This window comes from Ciona robusta, chromosome 3 (genome assembly GCF_009617815.1).
Source record: "Ciona robusta chromosome 3, ASM961781v2".
In the NCBI taxonomy this organism is placed as follows: domain Eukaryota; kingdom Metazoa; phylum Chordata; class Ascidiacea; order Phlebobranchia; family Cionidae; genus Ciona; species Ciona robusta.
The window spans coordinates 7,474,446-7,500,161 of record NC_143237.1 but is presented as its reverse complement, the minus strand read 5'-3'; the positions used below and the strand labels follow the sequence as shown (position 1 = coordinate 7,500,161).

Genomic DNA, 25,716 nt, shown 5'->3' with positions numbered 1-25,716 from the left:
TGCTCCGATTTTCCTCTCGTTATTTTTTGTCTTTTTGTTTGCTTTTTTTCGCGACGTGTTCGTAATGAAACTAACTATACATTGGGGCTCTTTAAAAGAATAACTCATGCGAACTTGTTTAACTTTTGGGTCTCTAGCTATAGCTTGTTCTTACCATGGTAACTCAGAATTTACAATTCTACACTTCTTATACACAAAATATTTACATACAAACATTAACACATGTGATGCAAATGGTTAGGTGCTACAGCTCATACTTTTTATATTTTTATATCTTAAATCATTGGATCAGCCAATGCTAGATCAGAAGTATGTGTCGTGTCCTGTGTCCCATATTTCACAGTACAGCTCTTAACGCGGTAAGCCACGTATAACGATGGTGTGTTGGGAGGTGTAAGTTCAGTTTATAAGACGGCCAGTCCAGGTTGCGGTTCGTGGTAATGTGTATTATGCGTGTTTATGGTTGGTTCGCAGTCTAGCGGCGCTTCGAATGAGCTTAGCATTGTTGGGTGGCGTCGGTCGTTGTCTAGCGGGCCTTGGTCTCCTTGAGAGTAACTTTGATTATGATCAAAAAACATATATTTAGAGCTACTGACTAGAGGTCCTAAACGACCACGAGCGAAGTAGCCTTTTGGGCGTGGTCTAAATCGTGCTATAAAATAAACCCCAATGGTTAAAGCGCGCCTGACTCTAACCTGGAGGGTTAAATGCTCGTCGCTGCTACATACTGTGGGCGTATGTGTCCTTGGGAAAAACACCTAACGACAATTGCTCCAACCCAGAGGTTATTAACGGTTGTCCCAAAGTTAGTAGAGACGTTGGGTTATCTTATCAGCCATACATAAATGAGAAGCGAGGGTGGGGAAATATGGGACATACTTTTATTCTAATTTTCGTCACATTTGGTAAAAAACTTTCACAGAATTATAAAGCCGTATCCTCACGATTTCCCAAGAGTATATACCGTTGTTAATTATTCAAATCACGAACAAGACATTTGGATATTATATGCTAAAGGTGTCCCGTCTTTCCCCACCCTAATATATTACAGATAAGTGGATGTTTTGGTCAAATGGTTTATCGTATAGGACATTTGTTGGGTAGGTTTAGAGTATTTTCCTGTAAATGTTAAAGACAGTTTAGACGTTTAACTGCAGGTTCTATTAGGCTCACTAGAGTTAGAACATATTTAGGCTGACTAGACCAAAATTGAAATCGATATTAACCCATAATAATTTCAGGTATTTTTATTTTATTTTTTTCCTTCGACACCAAACTAATCAGACAACAACAAACCATGCATAAAGAACTTAAAGGAATGAAAATTGAAGAAGATAATTAACACTGTGTAGCCTATGTTGGTATTGTGTAAAAATTGTTTTGGAATATTGTTAAGTAAACAATTAACACTAGTGTGTATTGGCTACACTTACTTTATTTAAAAATAAGGTATTCGGCATGTAAAATGTGTTTTTTTGCTGTAAATGGAAGAGAAACAAAAACTTGAAAATAAAAAAACAGGTATTTGAAAATAGGATGACTAGCAGGAAATATAAACATTAATACAACAAAAAATTAATAATAAAATGGTGTCTGTAACACATCATGGTAAACTTTTTGTAAAGTTTGTGACGAAATCTCTCAACCATGAAAACAAATCTTGCGAGTCAGTTTCTGGGGTTTCCCCAAACTTGAGAAGGATTTTTGAGAGTGATTTTTTAATTTCGGAACACTTCTCACTCAGTTGTTTGATGTTGTTCTCAATTTCAGTTAAGCGAGTCTGAAATAAACTGCAAAGTTAGCATGCATAACACTATAATGATAGGATTAAATAACATAACATAAATTGTCCAAAAAGTAACATACATGGTAACTCGTAAGCTGGCATGAGGTGTATGAAACAGAACACCAGTGTTGTAACAACCGTCGTTTTCCGGCCACGCGAAGATAAAAGAAGTTACATTCATTCATTTAAATTCGTATATTATAGGAAAAAATCTGATAAGAAAGTAAGACTTCTTACTTACCTCGACTGCTGTACAAAAAGTCAAATCTTCAGGTGTTGGCTGATTTTTCTTTCTTCGTAACAAATCGCAATTTTTACGAACTTTGAAAATATTCTTTCTTAATACTGTGGATAGAACAGTTTTGTTAGGCAGCATATGAAAGTTAAAAAAATATTTTTTAATAATTATTACTCTTTTATTTGTATACTTTAAAAATACACCAACTTACTGTCAATTTCAGCTAACAATCCCTTTGTGGAATCTGCAAACAGAAAAGTAACATGAGAAAATCTCATAAATTTGAAAAACACAATTTTTATAACTCCAGTCTCATAAATTAATCAGCAAAAATTATATTATTTATTACTTAGGTATTGACATTTTGACATCATATACATGTGCCCTTCATTTGGGTGAAAAAATACTACAAACGAAAAAAATACTACAAACCAAAACCAGCACACAAACTTACAGGCATGTGATTTTGAAACTGATTTCAATTCTTCTGGAAGTTGAAGAAGTTCTGGTTCATTTTTCCCCACGATCCGGAGAACAACTTGAAGAAGAGTTTGTTTACGATCGTTTGTCCTCATCACACAAGTCTGAAAATTAAGAAGGAAAAGATTATTGTTTGGTGTAGAATACTTAGGGGTGCAAAATCTCCAAATTTGTACATGAAAAATGGCATTTTTTAAGTTACTGTTGTAAGTAATTAATGTAGTAGGACTAGAAAATAATAGTGTCTATATAGGTTTTTGCACAATTTGACTTTTATTTGTTTATTATTCTAAGCAATTAACCCATGAGATTGAAAAAACAGGATGTATCAGCAACTTATATGCAAAATTTATTTGTTGCAAACAAGGTTGCTACACTTAATAAAACTGATATTAAATTGTTTTAATAATGATATCATTTTAAATTTTCACTATTACCTTTTGCAAACTTGAAAGTCGAATTCCTTTTACTGTTCCTTTGGAGTTGGAGCAATTTATCTGGTTGGCTACTGCTAATATGTAAGCAAGCAATCTTTCCAAATACTTGCTGTTCATAACTTCATTGAGAGAATCTAAGGCATGATCTACTGCCTGAAAACATTGTTTTACATTATTTCATTATAGTCTTGACATTGTGTTATACAATACACATCTGAAACAGTTTTATATTGTATTTTGCTTGGCAGTAACATTTTGTATAAATACAGGTTAATTGTACTTTTTTTATGATTCCAGTATAAAAATAGCTACTGTAGCAGGTATAAAAGATTTGGGAAATGAAAAAAAAATGCAGAAGTTTAATTTTGATATCACATAAGTTGTAACTACACAACATATGTTGCTTCTTTATGTTACAACAGATGTCAACTTACTGGCTGTAAATCTTCTATCTCTTGTGGAAGTTCCCTGGTTATTGTGGCAATCTCAAGCCGTACATTTAACCTCGGAATCTGACAAAGCTGGAAAATAGAAATAATAATTTAATTGAAGTAAAAACAGTTGTCAGTGTAGGAACCCGCAGTAAGTTAGGAACCCGCAGTAAGTTCTTTTATTGGTTTATTGAATTATCCTATGTACACAAGTTGAATTATCCTATGTATATGATATTGCAACCAGGTGTATTAAAAATTATAATACTGAAAGAGATCTTCTAACAAATGTTTGTTTTATGATTTTTGAAGAACTGACATTTCCCTCTGCCATTAAACCATTAAAGATCACAAAACAAACTACTACCAGAAGATCTCTTTCAGAATTAAATTATAATTCATAATATTTCATTCCTTGCATTTACCTCCATCATAAACCGATCCTCCTTTGAAAATTCTTCTTTTCTTTCCATTTCTTTTTCATATAAAGTTTTCAGTTCAGGTTCCGGACAAAATCTGTGTAACAGTAATAAGTAATAGTCAACATACATTGCAAAGGAGCATTGTGGGATATGACCATATTATTCGAAGAACTATAATATTAAAAAAAAATTTCAGGCATTTTCGGCTCATTACCCCAAGTTTAAGTATTTGAGAATGGAGCAATTGCACGGAAACCATTATTAATCATTTTTAAACACCAATTGAAAAAATAATAAGCACTGTACTGAAATTTGTATATATAATACAACATTTTATACATGATGTATTGACTGTCTAAAATCCTGGGACCACAACCATTCACTTACTTGTACAATCCAAGAAGATGTTCGGTAGAGATTCCTCCTTCATCTTCCGAGATGATATTCACTCTTCTCATCATTTCATCTCCCCTGAGTTTAAATCCAGCGAGGAAGATGCCAAGATTCTGAGCAGTTTTCCGATCCAAGAAAGACTCAGCTGCTCTCTTCTTTATCTTCTCAGCTGGAGCTTAATGATTGAAGTAAGAATTTTATTTTTGGCTTATAAAGAATCCTTTTTTTTTAAGTTTTTAAGTGTTACTGAAGGATATTTCTGATATTAAATTTTCAACAAAAGGGTTCCGAAAAACATTAGATTAGGCTTACTTGAGGATATATGGGTTAGGGTTTGGGAGCCTTATGTTATTAAATCTACTATTTAGTTAGACATAGACCAACAGTTGAAATATAAATTGTGGAGCACCACTATACATTTCAACATTTCGCATAAGCTTCCAACCTTTAATTGGAGTCTCATTTTGTTTCTTATCATTTGTAACTTGGAACAATTCGTTTAATTCTTCCTGATCAACCAAGAATCGCAAATCCTCCATGTTCTTCCACATGCTCTTTGCAATCTTGAATCAAACAGTAAAACTTAATAAAGTGTAAAAAACCCTATTGAAATGGAAAATAGTGGGAATAAAAAGTTATTAATATCTGTTTTGTCTCTTGAAATCTTTTTAACAGTTTCTAAACTTAAAGAAAAACCTTTTCATGTTACAAAAAATATTAAATGTTTTAAATAGTTTATTTTGTAACAAAAGCATTATAGGCCAAGTAATTTGGGTTCTTTGAAAACAAGTAATGTATTAATATGATGCTCACTTCCTGAAGAAGCGTGTTTCACAGTCAAAACTTACCATCTGTTTAGGTACAGCGCTCCAATGAAACGGTCTCATGCTGTATTTACATTTGCTTTCTTTTGGTGACATGCCGGGGGGAGGGGGTAAACCTGGGGGTGGAGGTGCTTCAGGGGGCAGTGGGGCTGCAGGGGGTGGTGGAGGTGGGATTCCCAATGTTGGTACATGTTGTGGGGAAGGGGTAAAAAGTTTTGATCCAGGTCTAGATGCTGCAGGTGTGGTTGGTAGGGATAAAACACTTGGTGTTCCAATGGAACTCCCTCTATTCGGAGTGCCTGCTTCTGATTTTGGGGAAATTTTGCTTTCTCTTTTATTTACTTCTGGATGATCTTTGATAAGTGTGTACGGATTCTCTTCCTTTATTTCATTTTTCTCATTATGGCCATTTACTCCACTTTGGCTTAACAAAGCTTCTAACAGAGTATCTGGCTCATCTGAACTCGACTTTATTTGACCTTTATTCAACCCAACATTGTCGCCTCCATTTGACACCAAGTGATCTTCAGTATGACCATTAGTTAAAGGAGTTTTAGCTTTCGAGGAACTTCGTTTTCTGGAGGTTTTTCGGAGTTCCTTCAAGTTTTCACAGAGTTCTTCCAATTTCTGAAGACTTTGAACATTTTCTTGAGACCCTTCGCCCTCACTTGACAAAGACTGCTTGATCTTATTTAACTCCTAAAATATAATGTCATTCAGTATGTTTGATATAAAAAGTTGTTTTAATTCTTTTGTTTTCACTGTTAATAAAAACCAACTGATTTTGCTATTGGGTATTAGTAACAAAACCTAAACAGTTTCTAAAACGTTTATTGTAACTACAAGGTTTTAAAATTGCAGTTTTAAAGATTATTCTGCAAATAAAATAAATGTTTTCACATATATTTCATCCTCAAGTTTTGGTCACAAATATGTTTCACAAATTTTTCTCAATGTTGTGAAATAAAGGCCATCTTCACCTGGAAGATAAGATCAAACCCATCTTCCCCTTCTTCTCCTGAATCGGATGTCTCATAATAACTCCTCTTGCATCCTTCATGGATGGCACTGATCCATTCATCTCGGATCGTCTCTTGGGAGGAAGGAAGAGACGCTGCAGGATTTTCAGGAATCCGGAATCTAAAGAAGAATTCATTATCATTGACATAAACACATTAAAATTTGCCACTAGCAGTCAATTTAGATATTATCAGACTACAAATGAACATTAACACTACCTGTTGAACGTTTAAGCGTAAATCACCAAGCGGTTACTGCAGTGTGTTATCTGAATTACGGCCGACAGAAGCCATCGCATTTACGATGTCTCAACACGTGCAAACAGTTGGTTGACGTAAGTTGCACTCATGGCGGCCGAAAAACGTCTCCGTAAACCAAATATCCATAATGTATTACGTTTTTTTCGGGCGGCGCAATATGACGGTCATTTCAACATATGATGCCATATTTCAAACACCTTGTGCACGCTTACGATCTACCACGTATGCATTTGCGTGTGAAGATTCACAAACCTGTAGCTTTCTTTCGTGGTTGCTATAGTGAAAGTATTTGAATCTTCCGGATTAATCGCGATGCTCCCAGGAGAGAGATTGATGATGTTGAGAGCAGCTGTTTGTTCTTCCTCTTCCACTCTGTAATACGCAAGTTCTCCGGATCGAATAACAACGAGGCGTCTGTGGGATACATTGTTATAAGTAACATTCAGGTTTATTTATTTCTTTCGAGTATGATAACAAAGATCAAAATGGTCACAACAGAAAACTGAAATGCATGAACCGTCACGATCATAGTATTTATTTTCCGGCTTACGTTTACGTTACACACAGAATTAAGAGGAAACGAGAAATATAAACGAATTTATAAGTACGCCGGGTCGCCGGGTATACAAAATAACATTAAAAACGTTAGTAACTCTTACCTGTTCCAATTAATAGCTGAATAAGCTCCCTTCTTTTCCAAATAGCCTTCCTTGATAACCCGAAAACTAAGCTGTAGTTTTTCACACGGGTCAAACGGCTGTCCTCTTTCTTCGCAGTCGTTCTGCTCGCTTATGACGTTCAGGAGACGAATTAACTGAAAATAGTTGTTGGGTAAAATTTGCTGCATAAAATTTATTCACAACGAAATTCATTTACAAAATTTAAAAAGGTTTAAAATAGCAGATAAAATTAGATACCTGATAAACTGGTGTGTGGGCATGGCTTTAAAAAGATAATAACATATTTAGTAGATTGTGCTAAAACTATCACACGTGTATATGTTTTGTAGTGAAACAAGTTTAAAATATATATAACTAAACACGTCATATCCCACATACATATATTCAATTAAATAAAACTATTAAAACGATAGCACAATCCAGTGTAAACTGAAATGCAGAGTCGCTGTTGCACTTGATATTTAAACAACCTACTTTCGTTTTATCTGCGAGGTTTTCAGCGTTCAGTTCCAACTCTTGGCTGTCGTCAAAATAAATAAAAACTTTTTTTCCCTCCTGAAAAATGAAAGTAGGTTCAAACCAATGAAAGTTCTGTGGTTAGGACGCTTGCATCTATATGGTCTATAGTCTAGACCAAAGGCTATACGGATTCGAGGGCCTAACTATACGTTGCAATCAATGTTTGTGTATAGGTCGTAGGATGTTTGCCTTTTGGCATTTAGCGGCAATTGCTCCAACCCAGTGTCCGTATAGTCGCTAGCGGGTAGATCAAATTGTGGTCCCAAAATAGTTTAATCCAATAAAGAACCATCCGCTAAGCTATATGTATGTTATAAGGCGGCACATGGTGTATGAAACCGGCCACACGTACGATATATGACTGTCGTTGCCCAATTAAGCGTATATAAATAGGTATTTAGCGCGCCAGTCTTTAATCCATCAGGGTAATTGGGAAAAACGCAATATTTACGCCCTATATGTAGTACGGTGGAAAAGCTGGGACACGTTTTCATTCTATTTTCTCTTCCCACTTGATAGTAAGGAAATATTATTCAAAGAATTATATAACCGTATATATCCTTACGATTCCCATATACCGTTGTTAATTGTATACTGTATGCCTAGGGGGTCCCATCTTACCCCACAATACAATATAGAATATATGCATTAAACATTAACGTGGTGAAAAGTATTTTAAGTTTAAAGTTATTTCGCCGAACTAGCGCGGAAAACTATGACCATAGTATACTAAAGTCACTTCTGTATACTATGATACTATGCTATATGACGTCACATTTTAACAATCGTGCTGAAGGAGTGACGTAATACCGTCAGATGAGGACGTTTGACGTAACCGCAAGAAGATTTAAAACATAAACGTAAAAATGTTTAAATTAAAATAAATTTTAAAACATTAGCTTACGTTAAATACCGACATGACGTAACGTAAACATTTATAGACGATGGAGATTAGACAAATCATGTTTTTATTTTCCTTTATCGTCGCAGTAAGTAGTAAACAAAATATATTTACGAAATTATACTATACCTTATCCTCACCACTATAAAAGGTCGTTTTTAACTTTTTTAAGTGTTATAAAAACGCGATTGGGAAGTATCAGATATTATGTGTTAACGGTATCCATCTTTCCCCAACACCAAGTGCGATAATTTCTCCTTGAATATACGATTACAAAGATTCAGTTAAAATAGCAGTCGTTATAACACGCTAATGGATAAAAAATCATGTATTAATTATTAAAAAGCGAGGCCGCAAAACCTAACACACGGTAAACTCACAATGCGTTGTAATTAAATAATTATTATAGCTTAAATATTCATTCATTTAAGGGCCACAATGTACTACGGATCCAATAATGTGAATACAAACAATAATAGATCTCAGCACTACGACAGACCACTGCCCGATATTGTGTTTGGCGCACTTTCGGATTTCCGCTTGAACTAATTTGCCCAATCATGTCTAATTATATCAAAATGATTGGAAATTGGACTGCGTAGTGTGTTGAAACTTTGCAACAATCTGTACATATAGTAGGGTGGGGGAGATGGGACTCCTTTAGCACATAAATATCCTGATTGAGTTTTAACCAATAAAACAACGGCCTATGGGGTCGTGGGGATATAGTTTTATGATTCTTTAAATATTTTTTGTTTACTACTTAATGGGACAAAAAAAATAGTGTTAAAAGATGTCCCATCTCCCCCCACCCTACTTATAGTAACCTAAAGATGTTACGTAACTTTTTGCGTCGAAACGATTTCTACGTATATACATAGTTACATTTACGTTTGTCTTTACATGTTACGTTTACCTCGATATAGTGACGCACAATAACCAAGCTAAAGGAGGTCATGCTAAGAATTTTTTCGCCTATAGTGGGTATCAGTTATACGTATGTATCTGAATAGTTATAGGAAATTTCAAGGCGGTCGAAATACAATGCTTCACAAACGACATCGCTTGCTAATTTCTTAGAACCATAACCATAAATACGATGTGATTATTGGTCAAACGGTCACAATTTTCGGGCGGTTAGTTATAGGATACTAACACAGTTATAAAAAATGAGTATTTTTATTTACCATCCGTGTCATTTCTAATATATTTATAACTGCGATTTTACCAATTACGAACGCTATTTTAGAGTCGTAATGATACAGTCATATAAATTTATATTTGATTTCAATTACTATTTGTGTCATTTCTAATATATACATAGTCATACAACGTAATTATATAACACTATATAAATGCCTTACCTGGCCGTCCACATTCACAAGAGACGAGAACGGATGATTCGTCAATATATTTCCATGGTGGATGAGAGAAATTACTTTGACGCCAAAGTCGATCTGAAAACAAGTGTTTTTTTACTCCTAAATAAATCAGCTTTATACAACTACAAGGCTACATTAATCTATTGTAAAAAACAGGTCATACTAAAAAAAAGGATTCGACCTATAAATTTTCAGGTGTTTATAAACATGTGCTGTGTTTCTATGCAATATCCCATGTACCTAAACAGCATCTTAAAAAAACATGTTTTGTTGTGCAATCATAGAGACAAGGACACTAAAAAGTTCAAACACATGCGTCTTTTTCAGTAGGGTGAAAGGAAAACGGGAAACCTTTTACAGCACGAAATACCCAATTATGCTGATCGCGTTTTAAACAAATAAAAACGATCTATAATATATGGAGTCGTGAGGACACGGCTTTATAATTTTTTGAATGTTATTTGTTTACTACCAAATGAAACGAGAAAATAGAATGAAAATGTGTCCCAACTTCCCCCACCCTACTATATCACGGTAATTATATGGTAGCTTTACTAGCTTATACAAATACTTACTTGCATTATCCGTTTCTGGGGAACTTTATGTTTTGAGCATTTATAAATTGAAAAATTGTATACTTGTTTCGATCGAAGGTCTTGTCCTCCCGATGTTTCAATTTGTTCCTCGGATGAAACGGAAGATCGCTCCTGAACAAAACATAAGTTTATTTTTCTGTGACAACGTGTTCAGTTTTCGTTTTGTCTCTGAGTTTATTACAGCGAACGTTTGCAACAATTACAAAAGAATGGGATTTTCCGACCAAGCTATAGATTTATTAAAATATTTAAGCTAGTTTATTTTTTTACAGACAATTTGTCTTTGGTCTGGGTTATGTCTTTCTCCGGGCCTTCCCGAGTTAACGTGTGACGCTTAACTTCCATTTATAAGATGTTTCTCACTGCCTAAGGTTAACCCCTCGCCTCCTCTTAGTTAATCGAAACACCTCCCGATTACGCAATAGAGTGACAGCGGCCATGAGGTTCGTTTTCTAACTTTTTCTACAACGCACATGGTTTTAGGGTTCATTTGATTTGATTACGGTTACCTGGTTGACAAACCTACCGACTGGCAGACGACTGGTATTGGTAATACATTTTATTCAGGGTTATCAAAACTGAATGTGATTTGTTTTGGGAATGAGTCAGAAAATAGTTGATATTAATTTAGGTCATAATATTTTGAATATTTAATGATTAACGTTATACCATAGTATACTATGATTATACATTGCTTTTTATACGCTGTCTTATATCTGGATGGTTTCTACTTATGGTATAGCGATGTAATATATATGGTAGGGTGGAAAAAGATGGGATATCTTTAGCACATAATAACATCCAAATATCCTGATCGTGTTTTAAACGATTAACATTGGTCTATAGAAGTTTGTTGTTGACTACTAAATGAGACGACCAAATAGAATGAAAAAGTATCTTAACTTCCCCCACCCCAATATATAAAAGAAGCCGAAATTTCGTCAACAATTAAATTAACGTTATTGTTAATAATATGTTTGGCAAATGCAGCGCTTGCCTACTTAACCATTACGTATTGCGAACACGAAATCATGCAACGGTATTCAATTAAGGCCAATTAAGAGTTGATGAATTAACAATCACAATATGAATTTGCACACGGATTTTGGATGATTGCCAACAAACTTACGACATTTTTACGCACTACTGAAGAGTTTGTTGCATCCCCTGTTGTGATTTTTCGTCCTCCTTTTTTTGGAAGCAAGGTTTTCAGCAGATGAGCAGGTCGGAATGTTTTTCTACCAGTTGGGTCCTGTAAAATATGAATGAATGTAACTTGTTTATCCTCGCATTGCGGCGCAATGACACAGTCATTATACACGGGTGTCTTGTTTCATATACACTTTTTGCCTGCGCTTACGTGTTGCCATAAGGTATTTTTAGGTAAATATTTTGTTGTGTTTTTAATGTATGGCTGACAATTTATAAGGGAACGCTTTTGGTTAAAGCAATAGCCGTTAAGTGAACACACACGCTCACAAAGATAGCAGCGTAGAGCCTCGAACCTATAACCTCTGGATTAGAGACAAGGGCGCTAACCACTGTGTGACCGGACCCGACTATATTACTGTATTTATGTACAATGCGATGTTGGAGAATTGATTAGGTTTGCCTGGTAAAGTCCTTGTTCTTGGGACAGAGACTAAACACTAAATGGTAATTGCATTAACCCGGAGTGGTCAATAATGGATCAATTTATTTAACAGTCACCACAAAAAGAATTACCAACTAAGTTCCATTAAGCCCATTGGCAAGTAATTACCGGTGCCCAGTGAAGGCACGAGGCGTATATAACTGAAGGCGTGGCGCGTATACTTCTGCTATATCTACTACGAAAGCCTGTAGTAGCTTAACGGATACAAAAATATGAGATTAAGCATGCTTTCTGAGAGAGCGGTTACAAAATGTTTTTCGGTATACATTGTCAACCATACTTAAAAAGTTAAAAACTCGCGCTAAAACTGTATGCGTTTCACACCATTATATATTTTTGGTGGTAACTTTAAATCACATTTAAACATATATAGTAGGATTGGGGACGATAGGACATCCTTTTATTCCATTCCTCTTCCCATTTGACGAAAAACAAAAAATAAAAATACGTAAAAAAATAAAAAAAATAAAATATACAACCGTACCCCAACGATCTATAACTCCCACATTATTATATAAGAAAATGCTATTGGTTAAACCGCGAACCTTGTTATTATTATTTGCTTCTTCTTCAATTCTTAACTCATTCGTTCGAGCTTCAGTCCAGCTAACAGCTTCATCCACTGTCATTGAACTCATCTTGACTTGATTCATCAGCCATAACTGCTCGTCGTTAGTTAACGTGGGTCTTCTTTTCATATTAGCTGTCTTGTAGCAAAACGTATCGCAATTATACACAACTAACCTGCTTTGAAAGATCAGTTTTTCATATCACTAAACGCGAACACATTAACGAAAGAAATTTATTTAGAGTTGGGTAGGGGGGAAGATGGGACACCTTTTCATTCTATTTTCTCGTCCTATTTGATAGTAAACAAAAAACAGTTAAAGAAATGTAAAACCGCATGCCCACGACTCCCATAGACCGTTGTTAAATATTTAAAACACGATCAGGAAATTTGAATATTATGTGCTGAAGGTGACCTGTCTTCCCTCGCAGTAATACAAATATATATGTTTTTTTATTTTTTTTTATATTACTAAACAGTAACACTTTCAATAAAATTTACCAGGCATCTACAACAAAACTTTTTCTTCAACGCGGTATATACCCTCAAACTCTAAATAGATGACAGACGAAACGTTGGTTACAATTTCTCTTACGTAAAAAAAATTCAAAATATATTAACAGATATACTAACCACAACACAGACTAACTTAACTCGGCTATTTGTATATAAACGTAACATTTTACCAGCAGGCGGGCTCATTGTACGTCACAGTTTGTAGTATTTTACTTAGTATAAACACGACATTTAAATATAGAACCCAATGTTGTTAGCTTTTCTTTAAAAGGAACTTACTACGTTACGTGAAATGCTAAGCTATATACAACAAATGTGTAAGATCTATATTACTATGGGGTAAGATGGATGCCATTAGCACGTAACCTCTTATGTTTTCTAATCGTCTTTCCAATAATTACCAACAATCTTTTGATGATACAGACACATAATTCTGCAACTACTGTTTGTTTACTACCAAGTGGGATGAGAAAACAGAAAGAAAACATGGACCATCTTACCCCGACCTACTATTACTGCCTGTTTTTTTTTGTTTTTTTTTCTTCTACGCACGAGAAGACGTAATGAAACGAATAATGCGCTTTTTATGACGGAAATAGGTTGCAACACAAACAATCGGATACGTAGATACAATAAGTGATTCACTACGACATACAAAGCATTATGACGTCACAGCGCGACACGAGATTACAACAAATTTATAAATATAATAATAATGCTGAAGCAGTCGCTATACCTTCATAAAATAACATATAAACTGTGCAGCAACAGCAACCAAATTCTAATTAACTATAAGCTTTATGTCCAAAATCGATCGCCTAACAGTCAAGACTCTTCAGCGAAGATGCATTTGCTACCAGCAGCTTATACTGTGGGCTGCATTTCCGAGTTTTAAACTAAGAATAATAAACAAAAGCTAAAAGCAATAATCTATATTGATCAAATACAGCGAACAAATTCTACAAGCTCTCATCACAATGACAGACACAGCGAAAACACACACATGTAAAATTAACGATTCCTTTAATAATTAAACAACACAAAGTCCCATTACGGCTTTAGAATTGAAAGTTAAACATTTATTTTCAAAATACTTTCTTTTTATTGTACATCCTAAACCACCTGACAGTAAAATATAACAGGACCAGAATATTATTCATAATTGCAACAACAACTGTGGTACTTTCCATATGGCTAAACTTAATCAATAATCAATAAGGTTTTAAATTTCTTTTAGGGCCCTGAGGTAAACAGAGGCGCACGTTCGTCCCTGAAAACTGAGATAATGAGCCTTCCATATTGGCGACATATTGCTTCTGCTATAGAAGGATAACATTATGAATAATTGAACACATATACGCACAGTGCGTATAGTGGGCACGACCTGCACAACTGATCTACACTCACAATTGATATCCGTTTTAATTCTCCACAACTCAAGAATTGTAATTCCTGTTGCATGGACGCTCGCGTTTTCGAGGCTTTTGCATTATGACGTCATACAACCGCATTGTTTTTAAGAAATTTCAGTTTCTGAATGATTTTCTTCACGCTTTGTTACGTCATAATCTTCGCTGTTACTTAAACTGCGAAAATCGTCTGACTTGTCATTCATTATTCAAATACACAAACCATTAATTATCAACGACTATTACGCATTCGGAAGCTTTGTTATTCGCTCGAAGAACTACTTCCTGGTAGCTCAATGCGAGTATTTGTGACGTAATAAACATATGAAACGTCACAATCATATGCATAGTAAGTATACGCGCTGTGCAAATTTAAGTAAATACGTACGCGAGAACAGCTTCCCCAGAATGCATATTGCTTTTTACTACACATATAACAGTACTTGCTACATTTATTTCCAACGGATTTATTTGCACGAGTTTAGAATCTTCTCTAAGCAACAACTTATCTCGCTTACAAACCACTTTGCACCAGCTTATACAACATAGCTTTTGTACTTACATTCCGGCCCACATAAACATGCATAAGGCAAGACGCTACTGAGCGACTGGTGCTTTATTCTGTACAACTAGGTGTTTACACGAGTCTGGATTCTGTAATCATTGAACGGCGACTTGTTCAATCTTTCAGCGCTTAATTAAACTAGTTTTAACTCCTTCTAAAATACCCGTTGCCTTTGCTTCACGCTTTAGGTTATACGGTTACGTAAAAAAGCGGAAACAACAGTCGCTATAAAACGCTCGTTATGTGGGGTAGATAACTACCGTTATAAACCCTATACTTTTCCTGGTCGTTCTTTAACATTTAACAACGATTTCTTAGAGCCGTAAGAATACCGTTATATGAGTTTGTAAATATTCTTTGTTAACTACCAAAAGGTACAAAAAAAGAGAATATGTCCCGTTTTACCACACCCTATAATATTTAAGCAGCCAAAAAGACGAAATTTGTAGAGCATTCGAAATTTTCTGTTATAGGTTTAAAAGCCTTGTCTTTTAACTGTTTCCGTTGGAAATGTAATAAACTATATTACACCATTGCTTAATGTGTCACATCTTCCCCCACCCTACTATATATTAGGACTCTATACACCCCTACCGATACAATCGTTTCCGTTAAGTAAATTATTCTCCGTTGTTAATTGTTTAAAACACGATCAGGATATTTAGATATTATGTGCTGAGTGTGTCCCACCTTACTCAACAGTACTATATTGGAAACCATACAATCAAAATGTTAGCTATTATATTTTCTACTCGGTTAAATCATGCTCATGATAACCCAAGTAATGTAGTTACTTTGGTATGCAGTAGTAAACTGTAGTGTAGTGTGTATAGTCTCAGCATTCACATAAATGAAGTTATACCTTGTTATACATAGTAGAGTGGGGGGAGATGGGACACCTGTTTAATCTATTTTCTCGGTTGTAAACAAAGAACTTTTTTAGAATTGTAAAACCGTATCCTCACGACTCCCATAACTGTTGTTGAATGTTTAAAACGCGATCAGGATATTTGGATATACTGTTCTAAAGGTGCCCCATCTTACCCCACCCTACTGTACAGTTTTGTCCCATGCCTTTGTCATTTCAACCACAACGATCTTAATTACCGTTTATCAGAAAACATTCAATATTAGTTATGATACGCACAAAAATGTACACATCTGTAAAAGCTTGTTATAGAACACGCAATACTTTGTCAGTAGACACAATGTAAGCAATATAGCAACAGCTGCTGGTGTAGATTATACACCAAGGGTGCGTGGTTCAGGCCTCACGTAAGGAACTGGGCGAACAAAGCAAGAAAACCGACATTAAGAAGCACTACAAGGATAATCATATACGTCTTTGTCTGTAACAAAAATAAATAATTTGTTATAATTATGTTTGTCTTTGTAGGGTGTTTTTTTCTTGACAATTTGGACATCAGACGCTATAACCACTGCTCTATGTGGCACAACAGTATTCCTCTATACCCTTTTATATTACACTGTACATGGTGGCATCATACATTGTTGTGCTTGCTTTCGCAAGTCATACCTTAGATTATAATGTACATATAACAGCAGATATATTACACATTCACATTCAGTTACATTCATTAATTCATTCATAATACCGTTTCACTTTCGCCGTTATTTGATTGTTGAATGGTTTCCACTTTTACTTCAACATCTCTATTGTTCCTTTTTCTTAGTGTACTTGGGAGAGCAGATCTTGAGTTATCAACGGCATAAACATCATTTATGTCATCATCATATGAATGTTCCTGTAAAATGATTTCAGTTTTGTTAAAAACTCAGAAGATATGGATGTCCATACATTGTTGTATGTGGTTTGTTGGTTTCATTAATTTTTATAAGATTTTTAAATTTTTTACAGTCAGGTAAGAGTTTCCTTATAAATTTTTTCAGGCACATGTACATTTAAATGCACAAAAAGAACTGTACACATGTACAATACCAGGAATTTTCAAACCCATAGACAATCCTTTCATATCAAACATGTAATACAATTTAAAAAACCATTTGTCTAACTGAAACACAACTTACATCATGCATTGGATTATTGTGATTACTTCTGTTTTTATGGTTTTCACCAGGAGCAGCAGCGCCAGACGGTGGCAGGTAATTTGCGAATGCCGGTGTCACTGGTGCGGGTGCTTCAACCCAAGCATTTTTCTTTTCACTCGGTCGAAGTGCTGTCATTCTTAGTGAATTAGTTTGTGCAGGGCTAAGTTGGTTATCGCCTCTTGGATAAGTATCTTGATAACCTCTATCATTTGAACTTGAATAACCTCTACTGTGGGTCATTGACCCAGAGTAACCTCGAGAATGATTTCTATCATTTTCATGATTTTCTTGGTAGGAATAAATCCCACTTTCTTGAGCACTACTTGACACAGGGTTAATGTATTCTTCAGCTTGTTCATACTCGTTAGGCTCCATGTAGTCATACTGCCTTGGTTCTCTTTTTGTATGCGTCATTTCTGACTCGTAACCAGTCAGATACTCAGTCTGATGAGTTTGATAATCAAAAGAATCAACTTCTATTCGACCGTTCATTGCACGATCTGGTACAGAATATGCTTTCGTCCATTGTTTTCGTTTTTCTTCTGCACTTGGCTGTGATGGTTGTTCTGTTTGTTCTTCTACTTCAATTTTAGGAGGACTTTCAACAGTGTCTTTGATATCGATAGAGGCAGATTTTTTGGGACGCTTTTTTAGAGACCTATAGGGTAGCTTAAATGTTAAAATCTTGCAGTTTTGACAAAATTACCATACAAGCAGCCTAGATTTTTTGTTTTGCCAAATTTATAAATATAATTCATAGATGTTGAAATTGAAGTTACTGCATAAACAATTTTCACCCTGGCTTAAAACATCATGCTAAAAATCAAATACATTACTTGAAGAAACTGTGTTTTGGTGTTCTTGCCATTTTCTCAGAGCTTGCAGATCGTGGAATCCTTGTGTGTGTATCAGAAGGAGCAATGCTTTTATTCTCAGCAGTGTGGTTTGCCTCCTTTGAGTGTGGTGGTTCGTACATTGCATTCATTGCACTGTCGGGAGAGAGGTATTGCATCTTTGGTACCTCTTCACGTTTTACGGCAACTTCCTTAATGGATCTTTCTAAAGCTTTCTGTGTGTTGGGGTTAACTAAGTTCAGCCTAGAAAACAGGTTGATTAAAATTAAATACTTTGGGATATTTTTATATTATATAATTACTTTTCTTTGGTTGAATTGTTCATATGGTTTTGCAAGGTTTGTTTGTTTGCTTCCAGAATATTCATTGCATTTGCGTCAATACTTCCAGAGCGACTAGCAACCGGTGAAACCATCAAACCGTTGTTTTTCTTATCACTGTGATAAAAATATTTATTATAATGAGAAACTATTTATTTTTAAAATGATAAAGACAATTGCTATGTGTCACCAATTTTTCAAATCCCTGTTATAACAACTGGTTTTGTAAATGAATAAGTGCAATTAAACATTGGATTTCACTAATCTTTTATGTTTTGATCTTTGTGTCTATCATACAATTTGGAGGCAATCAATTTATCCAATAAGCTAATAGGACCAAATAATACTGTATAGTTTTTAAGAAAATAGTAAATTCCGACCTGAATTGGTGGTAACTTTCAGGTCCAGCAACATCAGATCGTTCACTCTCACCCATATAAAGGGAATCAGCATTCTCCATGTCTTTAAATGGATCTTCTCCTTTTACTTTCATGTATTCTACACCTGTAGGATAGAAATATATTGAAATATTATACTAGAAAAATTATTTGAGACAATTTGTGTCAAGCAGAAAAAAACTTTTATCTATCAGTAGCAAAATTTTTAAAACATAAAATTGGCAGTTTGCACGAGATACATAGCGATTGTTAAATCGGCACACATTAAAAAATTCACCCTTGTTAGGTTACCTGGTTGGACAAAGTCCGGAGCCAAATCACGTGAGACACAGCGAGCTATTTTTGCTTCTTCCTTCGCATTATGTGCAACACCTTCAGCTTGGTTGGATTTCGCAATGCTGTGAGCAGTTCTGTAAACATTTGAGTGTAAATTACACTGTTCTTGTTTGTTATGTAAAAGTGTTCAAACATTCTAGATATTTTTCTAATTATTTGGTGTTTTTGTAATGAAGTCTAATTTTGCAATTTATATTTTGAATTTGGTCCAAAGTTCGGAACCTGTAAATATAAATAAACAAATAAGTTTGAATTCTACCAAAGTATTTTAATGTTTTTAAGCACAAACCTTGACACAACAATATCTGCTTTCTGTTTTGCTGTTTCCTTTGCTTTTCTAGCTTTTTCAACAGCTTGCTGAACTTTGGTTTTGATCTTGTTTGCTTTAATCGGAAGAAGATTCTTTTTCCGCGCAGGACTGATGATAACATTGTAGCGATACTTCCCTTCTTCTGTTGTGCCATCGGGAAAGGTGGTACAACCATATCCATGTCTCTGGTTGGCGTCCCACTCACCCTCGTACATAAAACCGTCAGTTCGTTCACAAACACCACTTCCTAATAAAAAAAATTTTTAGTTTGAAAATATTAAAAGAATTCTTCAAAATAGAAAACTTCACTGCAATAAAGACATGAGAGAAATTAAATACTTACTATTTCGTTTCCTTAACGCCTTACACTGAAAAGTGATATTCTGGCTCTTATGTTTCATCTTACGTTGTAAAAATAATTAGAAGCACTCTATACTCAAACCTAAATTACAGTTACAAACACCCCAATGTCTCAATTCTAATTCAGAGAACCAATATACTATGACTGAATACCAAACAGTTTGAAAACTGGCTAGTGCCAAACAAACCTGTCCTACTATCATTCTTCCATTCCCCATAATAAGCTTCTGATGTGTTCATGTCAATGTCATCTTCTATTGGGGCAAGTTGGGATCGCTCATCAACATCAGCGGTGTACATGGAGTAGTCACTTGCATTGCTTCCCAGGGTGTCAGTTGTCATTACACTGCATTGACTTTTTTAGTTTAAAGAGTGCAGGCTAAACTGTGTTCCAGTTATTACTACATTACAAATTACTACATTACCTCGTAGCATCCGTATATATTGTGGCGGAAAATACTATAAAGGTACATTTTTTGATGGGAATGATACTAAATATTAAGTGTTCACTTGATTTAGCAACAGGACATTCTCTAAAGTTGGTTTAAAAGCAATGTTAAGGCAATGACTTTCAATGGGAAATTTGGTGCTTGTAAAAAAATGATGTTAGCTTCTTGATCGCCCAACTTCTTAAAGGTATCGTCTATAATCAGAACTGGCACAGATTCTTTGGTAGTAAGGAAACTAAAAAATTGATCATACCTTCTGTAAGACTTATTACTCCTAACTGATGCCCTGCTTGTTCCACTTGATATAGAAGTGCTCGACTTTGAACGCATTTTCAACCCAGACATTATGGAGGATCTTAAACTGCTCGTGCTTCCTTTAAAAAACCTCTTCTTCTTCAGTTGTGCGGATGGTGGCATTGGAGGAGCTTGTCGAGTGAGGACAAAGCCTCCTCTTGATCCAACAGGAGCATCGGAACCTGAGGAAGAATAAAAAGATGATCAGGATAAACAACACTAAATACTTATCTCTATGGTTTCACCATAAGGAAGACAATATTAAGTTTTGTCTATATTAGTAAACCCTTGGCCTGCAAGTAATTTCTGAACCTTGATTTGTTCTTTATACTTATGTAAATATGTAAAACATTTTTTTGCAATGTTTTTTAATACACAACCTTGGCACGCCAAAGTACTAGATCTATGGTGTGTTAAGCCGCTGTAAAATATGAAATACACCTTTTGTTCACATAAGTTCACATCTTGAAATTAAAACGCAGCTCTGCTTGCAACTAACGCGCAGAAGATATAACATTTTGTTCTTTTGACCATCGGACATACTTTTTTTTATGATTAACGCAATATTTATGGCGTGTCTTCTAATTTACAACAACGCAGTTTAAACTTTCGAATTGTCGTCGGCGCCGTGAAAAAGTAGTTAGCGCGCTGCCTCTTGCCGCGGGTTCGAGGCTCGATGCCGCTACGGATGTGGGCATATTTGTCTTAGACTATTAGAGCAGGGCGCTTAACAGAAACTTGCTCTAACCCTTCCTTCTTGGTTTGCTAAACTGTCAACCATACTACAAAAAAAACATGAAAACAACAACACATTAAATACAAACTTGCATACGTGGTAACCCGTGTTCGATTATTAATTAACATAAAGCTTAACCATCCATGTAGCCCGCAATAGAAAAAGCTTGGCATTGCTACTTTAAAGATCAGCCTCGCATTAAACAACGTGTAGGTATAGACGTATGTGAATGTACGCAGCAGCCGGTACATCGGATATAAGATCAAAGCACACTAAGGAGACATGATGTCTGCTTACTTATGTCGCTGTTCGGAGCTGTCCAGTTGCTGTGTTCACTTCTTAATGAGGTCATAGAGGTACGGAGTGAGTTCTTCGACACTGTGGCCATTCCATAAGGCATGCTTTGTCGAACACCGGACCCTTGCCGCATACCCCCAACCCATTGTCCGTGGTATGTCCCTGTTAAAATAAAACATGAATATCAAAGACAAAATAAAATTATTGATTCATTTATCCATTCAATTAGTGTTTTTTTTCTTTTCAATGCCTCATTCGCCAAAACATTTGAGTATAATTGCTCCAACCAAATGGCCACTAATGGATTGCCAAGGTTATGTGTTTAGTGACTGGTCATATACAAGGTGTATGAAACCACAGCCTATGGTCCGTAATAAGACACTCGTGTTATAAATATGAGATGGACCATCATCCGAAGATCCGTATAGTAGGGTGGGGGAAGATGGGACAACTTATCATTCTATTTTCTCGTCTCATTGGGTAGTAAACAGAGAACATTAAAAAATTATAAAACCGTATTATAGTAGGGTGGGGGAAGACGGGACACCTTTAGTACATAATATATAAATATCCTAATCGTGTTTTTAACAACTAACAACGGTTCATAGGAGTCGTGAGGATACAGTTTTATAATTCTTTATATGTTCTTTGTTTACTACCAAATGAGATGAGAAAATAGAATAAAAATGTGTCCCATCTTCCCCCACCCTACTATACCACAACTTTCATAGACCGTTGTTAATTGTTTAAAATACGATCAGAATACTTGATATTATGTGCTAAACGGTCCCGTCTTCCCCCACCCTACTATATATAAATGTACCCATTATTATGTTCTGCAAAAACTGCAACGATTTTGCGATGTACTATCCCATATACGAGGGGACAGAGCACTCCCTTTTACTTTATACCAACTATAAAATGCAATGCAAAATAATTTAAGCGTTACAGCGCAATTTTCGGGTTTATAATTCTCGCTGTTTTATTCAAGCGCTAACAATATTTAGTATCGGATACCATGCTTTCAATTCATATTACTAACAAGCTAATGCGTTCAAAATCATTTAATGTGCTTATGTAAATTATTTATATAAAATCTAAAATCGAATATCTCAACTCGCATTCTGCTAAAAGGTATAAAAAGATAATCCGCAGTATAAGAACACAATGGGACCATCAATCGAGAAAAGGATTGACATCTGCATGAGGTCGTTTATGTACAAGTACAATATTAGGTATGACGTAGGCCGCTTTCCTAATCTACACCCTGTCTATGTCGGCATTGCAACATAGCTATATAGGTTCAAAAGTTCGGATAACTTTCGGGTGTTGATGTAGTTTTACCAAATTCTACCAATTACATAAAAGTCACACTGCAAACAGCAAAAAGGACAATTCGACCTTGTGAATTAAACTACATATAGTAAGAATGTTATCGCAGGCTATGCTATATTTGAGGGACTTTTGCCCAGCAGTAAAAGCCATCAGTCAGTAGTCTACACCCCATTGAACAAGATTTGTATCAAAGCGCACTCAAATTATAACTCACCTCCGTCAGCATAGGTTTCTGTACCATAGCCATCCTGCAAGCCATTATTCCAAGTCCCTTCATATTTGGCTCGTCCAGTCGTGCAGCAACGTACACCATACCGCCCTTTGAACCCGTGCGTCCATTCTCCTGCATATTGCCACTTTCCCTTCGTCTCAACGCCGAGGTTATGCCGCTTCCCCATGGACCAGTTGCCTTCGTACGTGTTTCCGCTCGGCCACGTATAAACGCCAAGCACTTCAAAGCCATGGTTCCACGACCCCGCATATTCGCCCTGTCCTTTGGGCCCAGTACAGATACCTTGACCGTGAGCCTTCCCACCTTCCCACCCACCACAGTAGGTACCACCGTCGTCAAAATCAAATCGTCCACCGCTGTGAGACATTGTTACCTCAGCAGCTGTGTCGTGGCAATAACTCGAAACCACGCACACAACATATCAGCGCTTACATATCCAGAAATACCTCTAGAATATACAAAAAATACATGCAAAAATACAGTTATCCACCAATAGAAAAAATACATACACCAATAGAAAAAATACATACAGTACTGTGGGGTAAGATGGGATATCGTTAGCACCTAAATCTCGTAATTCCTGATCGTGTTTAACAATTACGCTCTTTCGGAGTCAAAGGGTTATATCACAGTTATATTGTTTTGTAAATTTTCGTTGTTTACTACCAAATGAATAAACAAAGATGACCCACCTTATACTATATGTTGCAAAACAAACCTAAACACATTAAAATTTACAATTTGAGTAAGTACGCCAATTGGCCAACCTAATAACTAACACGCCTGTCAATACCGATATTAAGTATTCATGATTTTCGTATCTCACACTCTATCATTTGCCACTTGCCTGTAACAGGGCAGCTTATTAAACAGCTTAACAGAATACGATTGCGCCGTTAACCCCTTGGGTTCGATATTATTAACTACGTACGTCACATTACAAGGTATCAACAGGCTTGCATGCCAGTCGTTACTTTGATCCTTTACAGTCCAGATCTGTCATACAATTGAAATTATTACTTATTGCGTGAAAACACATTCGGTGTTGCTAAATGGAGTGATACGCGCCATACATATTACCTTATCTACCTTTAACTTTTGTTTAATTAGACCTTCCTTTCGTTTAGTTTAAATTAAGCTAAAGAGAGTCCGTATACCCTTGGGATTCTGCTCGTCAACCTGATGGTTTCTCTGCCTCGTCTATTTTAGTTCACCACTCATTCCTTATCCGATTGCCGCTGTTATAAAGAACAGGGCATGTACGATAAGAGACACACTGTGCATTCACTGCTTCCAAAACCTATTCATTTTAAAACGGTACTAATTCTCCATGTTATTTTAGGATAAAACAACTCTGCACTTTTGTTTTGAAACGCTTAACAAAATTGTGACAAACGTTACATCGTAGTCCAGTCTACACACCTCGGTCGTTTTACTGACCTACCTACAAACCGCTACTACCAAACTACCAGCTGTAAATGCGGAGTAGACGCAGTCTGTCTTATCGATCTACTCCGCAACAACTGCATGCCAGGGTGACGATATAAATGACGTCAAAGCGTCAATCAGTTGCCTAACCTAACAGCCCAGGCCCCGTGGCAAAAGAATCAACATTACATCAACACTGCCAAATGGATCTGGGAATACAACGTCGTTATTAACGATATCGAAAATTGTTTTACCTTTATATTTGCAATACGTCCGCATTGAACGTTCGATACTGACGGATTATTAATTAATGCACTAATTGGCAACGGATGTCGATGCATTTACTTTGCAGTGTGCAAAACATAATTAACATGCTCTAACACACCTATAACACCATGAGTTTTATAAACGATCATCTATATAGAAGCATTTAAAAAAACGCTGTATAGCGTATAGCGCAGATTTTTATACTTTTTCAGTCAAACTTTATTTCTCCGAGCGTTAGTCGAACACGTTAATTTATATACACTTACAGTTTCTAAACATACTAAACTGTTACGTTACATCTTGTTCTGTTTTTTTTTTCTAATCGTGTTTTTTAAAAACTTGTTGCAGTGCTCTTTCAGGGTCGTTGGTATACGGTTTATTAGTAGGGTGAGGAAAGAATTAACAATGGTTTATGGGAGTTGTGAGGATATAGCCCTATAATTCTTTGAATGGTCTTCGTTTAATACCAAACTCGATAAAAAAGTGTCATATCTCCCCCCACTCTGCTATAATTCTGCAAACATATTCTTAGTTTATTACCAAATGGGACGATAAAAAGAAAGAAAACATGTACCATCTTACCCCCACTCACTATAAGTTATTGAAATGACCTCTTGTGAACCCAAGAGATTCGCCTTGAACTTAAGAACAGTGTGGATGGTTAAATTATTAAATCGTTAACACTGTATATTTGGTTCTCCTTATTTAATTAAGATAATAGACTGTGCTGAGTTCTTCCTAACTGCGGTATACATAAACCAGTTGGCATCTTCGTGCAGATGGCGCAACACGTGCTTTGCTATTTAAGCGAATGATTACAACAGCCCTAGACGTCCATAGATACATTTATATCTTTCAATAAATCTCCTCATTACGAAAGCTTATAGCAATAAACGAAACAGCGTATTCACTGTATGTAGGCCTGCTTACTATACATTGGGTCTAACCT

At 35.7% G+C, this 25,716-nt stretch overlaps 2 protein-coding genes across 3 annotated transcripts; both read right to left on the bottom strand.

Annotated features, from left to right (window-relative positions):
* Nucleotides 1-1,231: 1,231 nt before the first annotated feature.
* LOC149738755 (uncharacterized) lies at nucleotides 1,232-15,655 on the bottom strand. Of its 2 annotated transcripts, none has more exons than XM_089874335.1 (18): nucleotides 12,569-15,655; nucleotides 11,499-11,621; nucleotides 10,349-10,480; nucleotides 9,756-9,848; nucleotides 7,446-7,526; nucleotides 6,951-7,105; nucleotides 6,544-6,705; nucleotides 5,992-6,151; nucleotides 5,036-5,710; nucleotides 4,633-4,750; nucleotides 4,182-4,362; nucleotides 3,798-3,888; nucleotides 3,376-3,462; nucleotides 2,942-3,094; nucleotides 2,479-2,608; nucleotides 2,236-2,268; nucleotides 2,028-2,131; nucleotides 1,232-1,780 (listed from the first exon to the last, which is right to left on the bottom strand). In XM_089874335.1, exons 1-18 carry the CDS (start codon nucleotides 12,719-12,721, stop codon nucleotides 1,604-1,606), a joined length of 2,808 nt encoding a protein of 935 aa, XP_089730461.1. In that variant the 5' UTR covers nucleotides 12,722-15,655; the 3' UTR covers nucleotides 1,232-1,603. The 2 variants fall into 2 exon arrangements, with proteins under 2 accessions (XP_089730461.1, XP_089730462.1); XM_089874336.1 differs by having other exon boundaries at nucleotides 11,514-11,621.
* A 521-nt stretch (nucleotides 15,656-16,176) lies between these two features.
* Nucleotides 16,177-24,493, bottom strand: LOC149738754 (uncharacterized). Its single transcript, XM_089874337.1, has 12 exons — nucleotides 23,055-24,493; nucleotides 21,506-21,667; nucleotides 20,432-20,654; nucleotides 19,918-20,075; nucleotides 19,349-19,616; nucleotides 19,015-19,133; nucleotides 18,706-18,829; nucleotides 18,308-18,442; nucleotides 17,988-18,248; nucleotides 17,131-17,809; nucleotides 16,698-16,847; nucleotides 16,177-16,430 (listed from the first exon to the last, which is right to left on the bottom strand). The coding sequence occupies exons 1-12, from the start codon at nucleotides 23,437-23,439 to the stop codon at nucleotides 16,353-16,355; spliced, it is 2,742 nt and encodes a 913-aa protein (XP_089730463.1). The 5' UTR covers nucleotides 23,440-24,493; the 3' UTR covers nucleotides 16,177-16,352.
* Nucleotides 24,494-25,716: the final 1,223 nt, after the last annotated feature.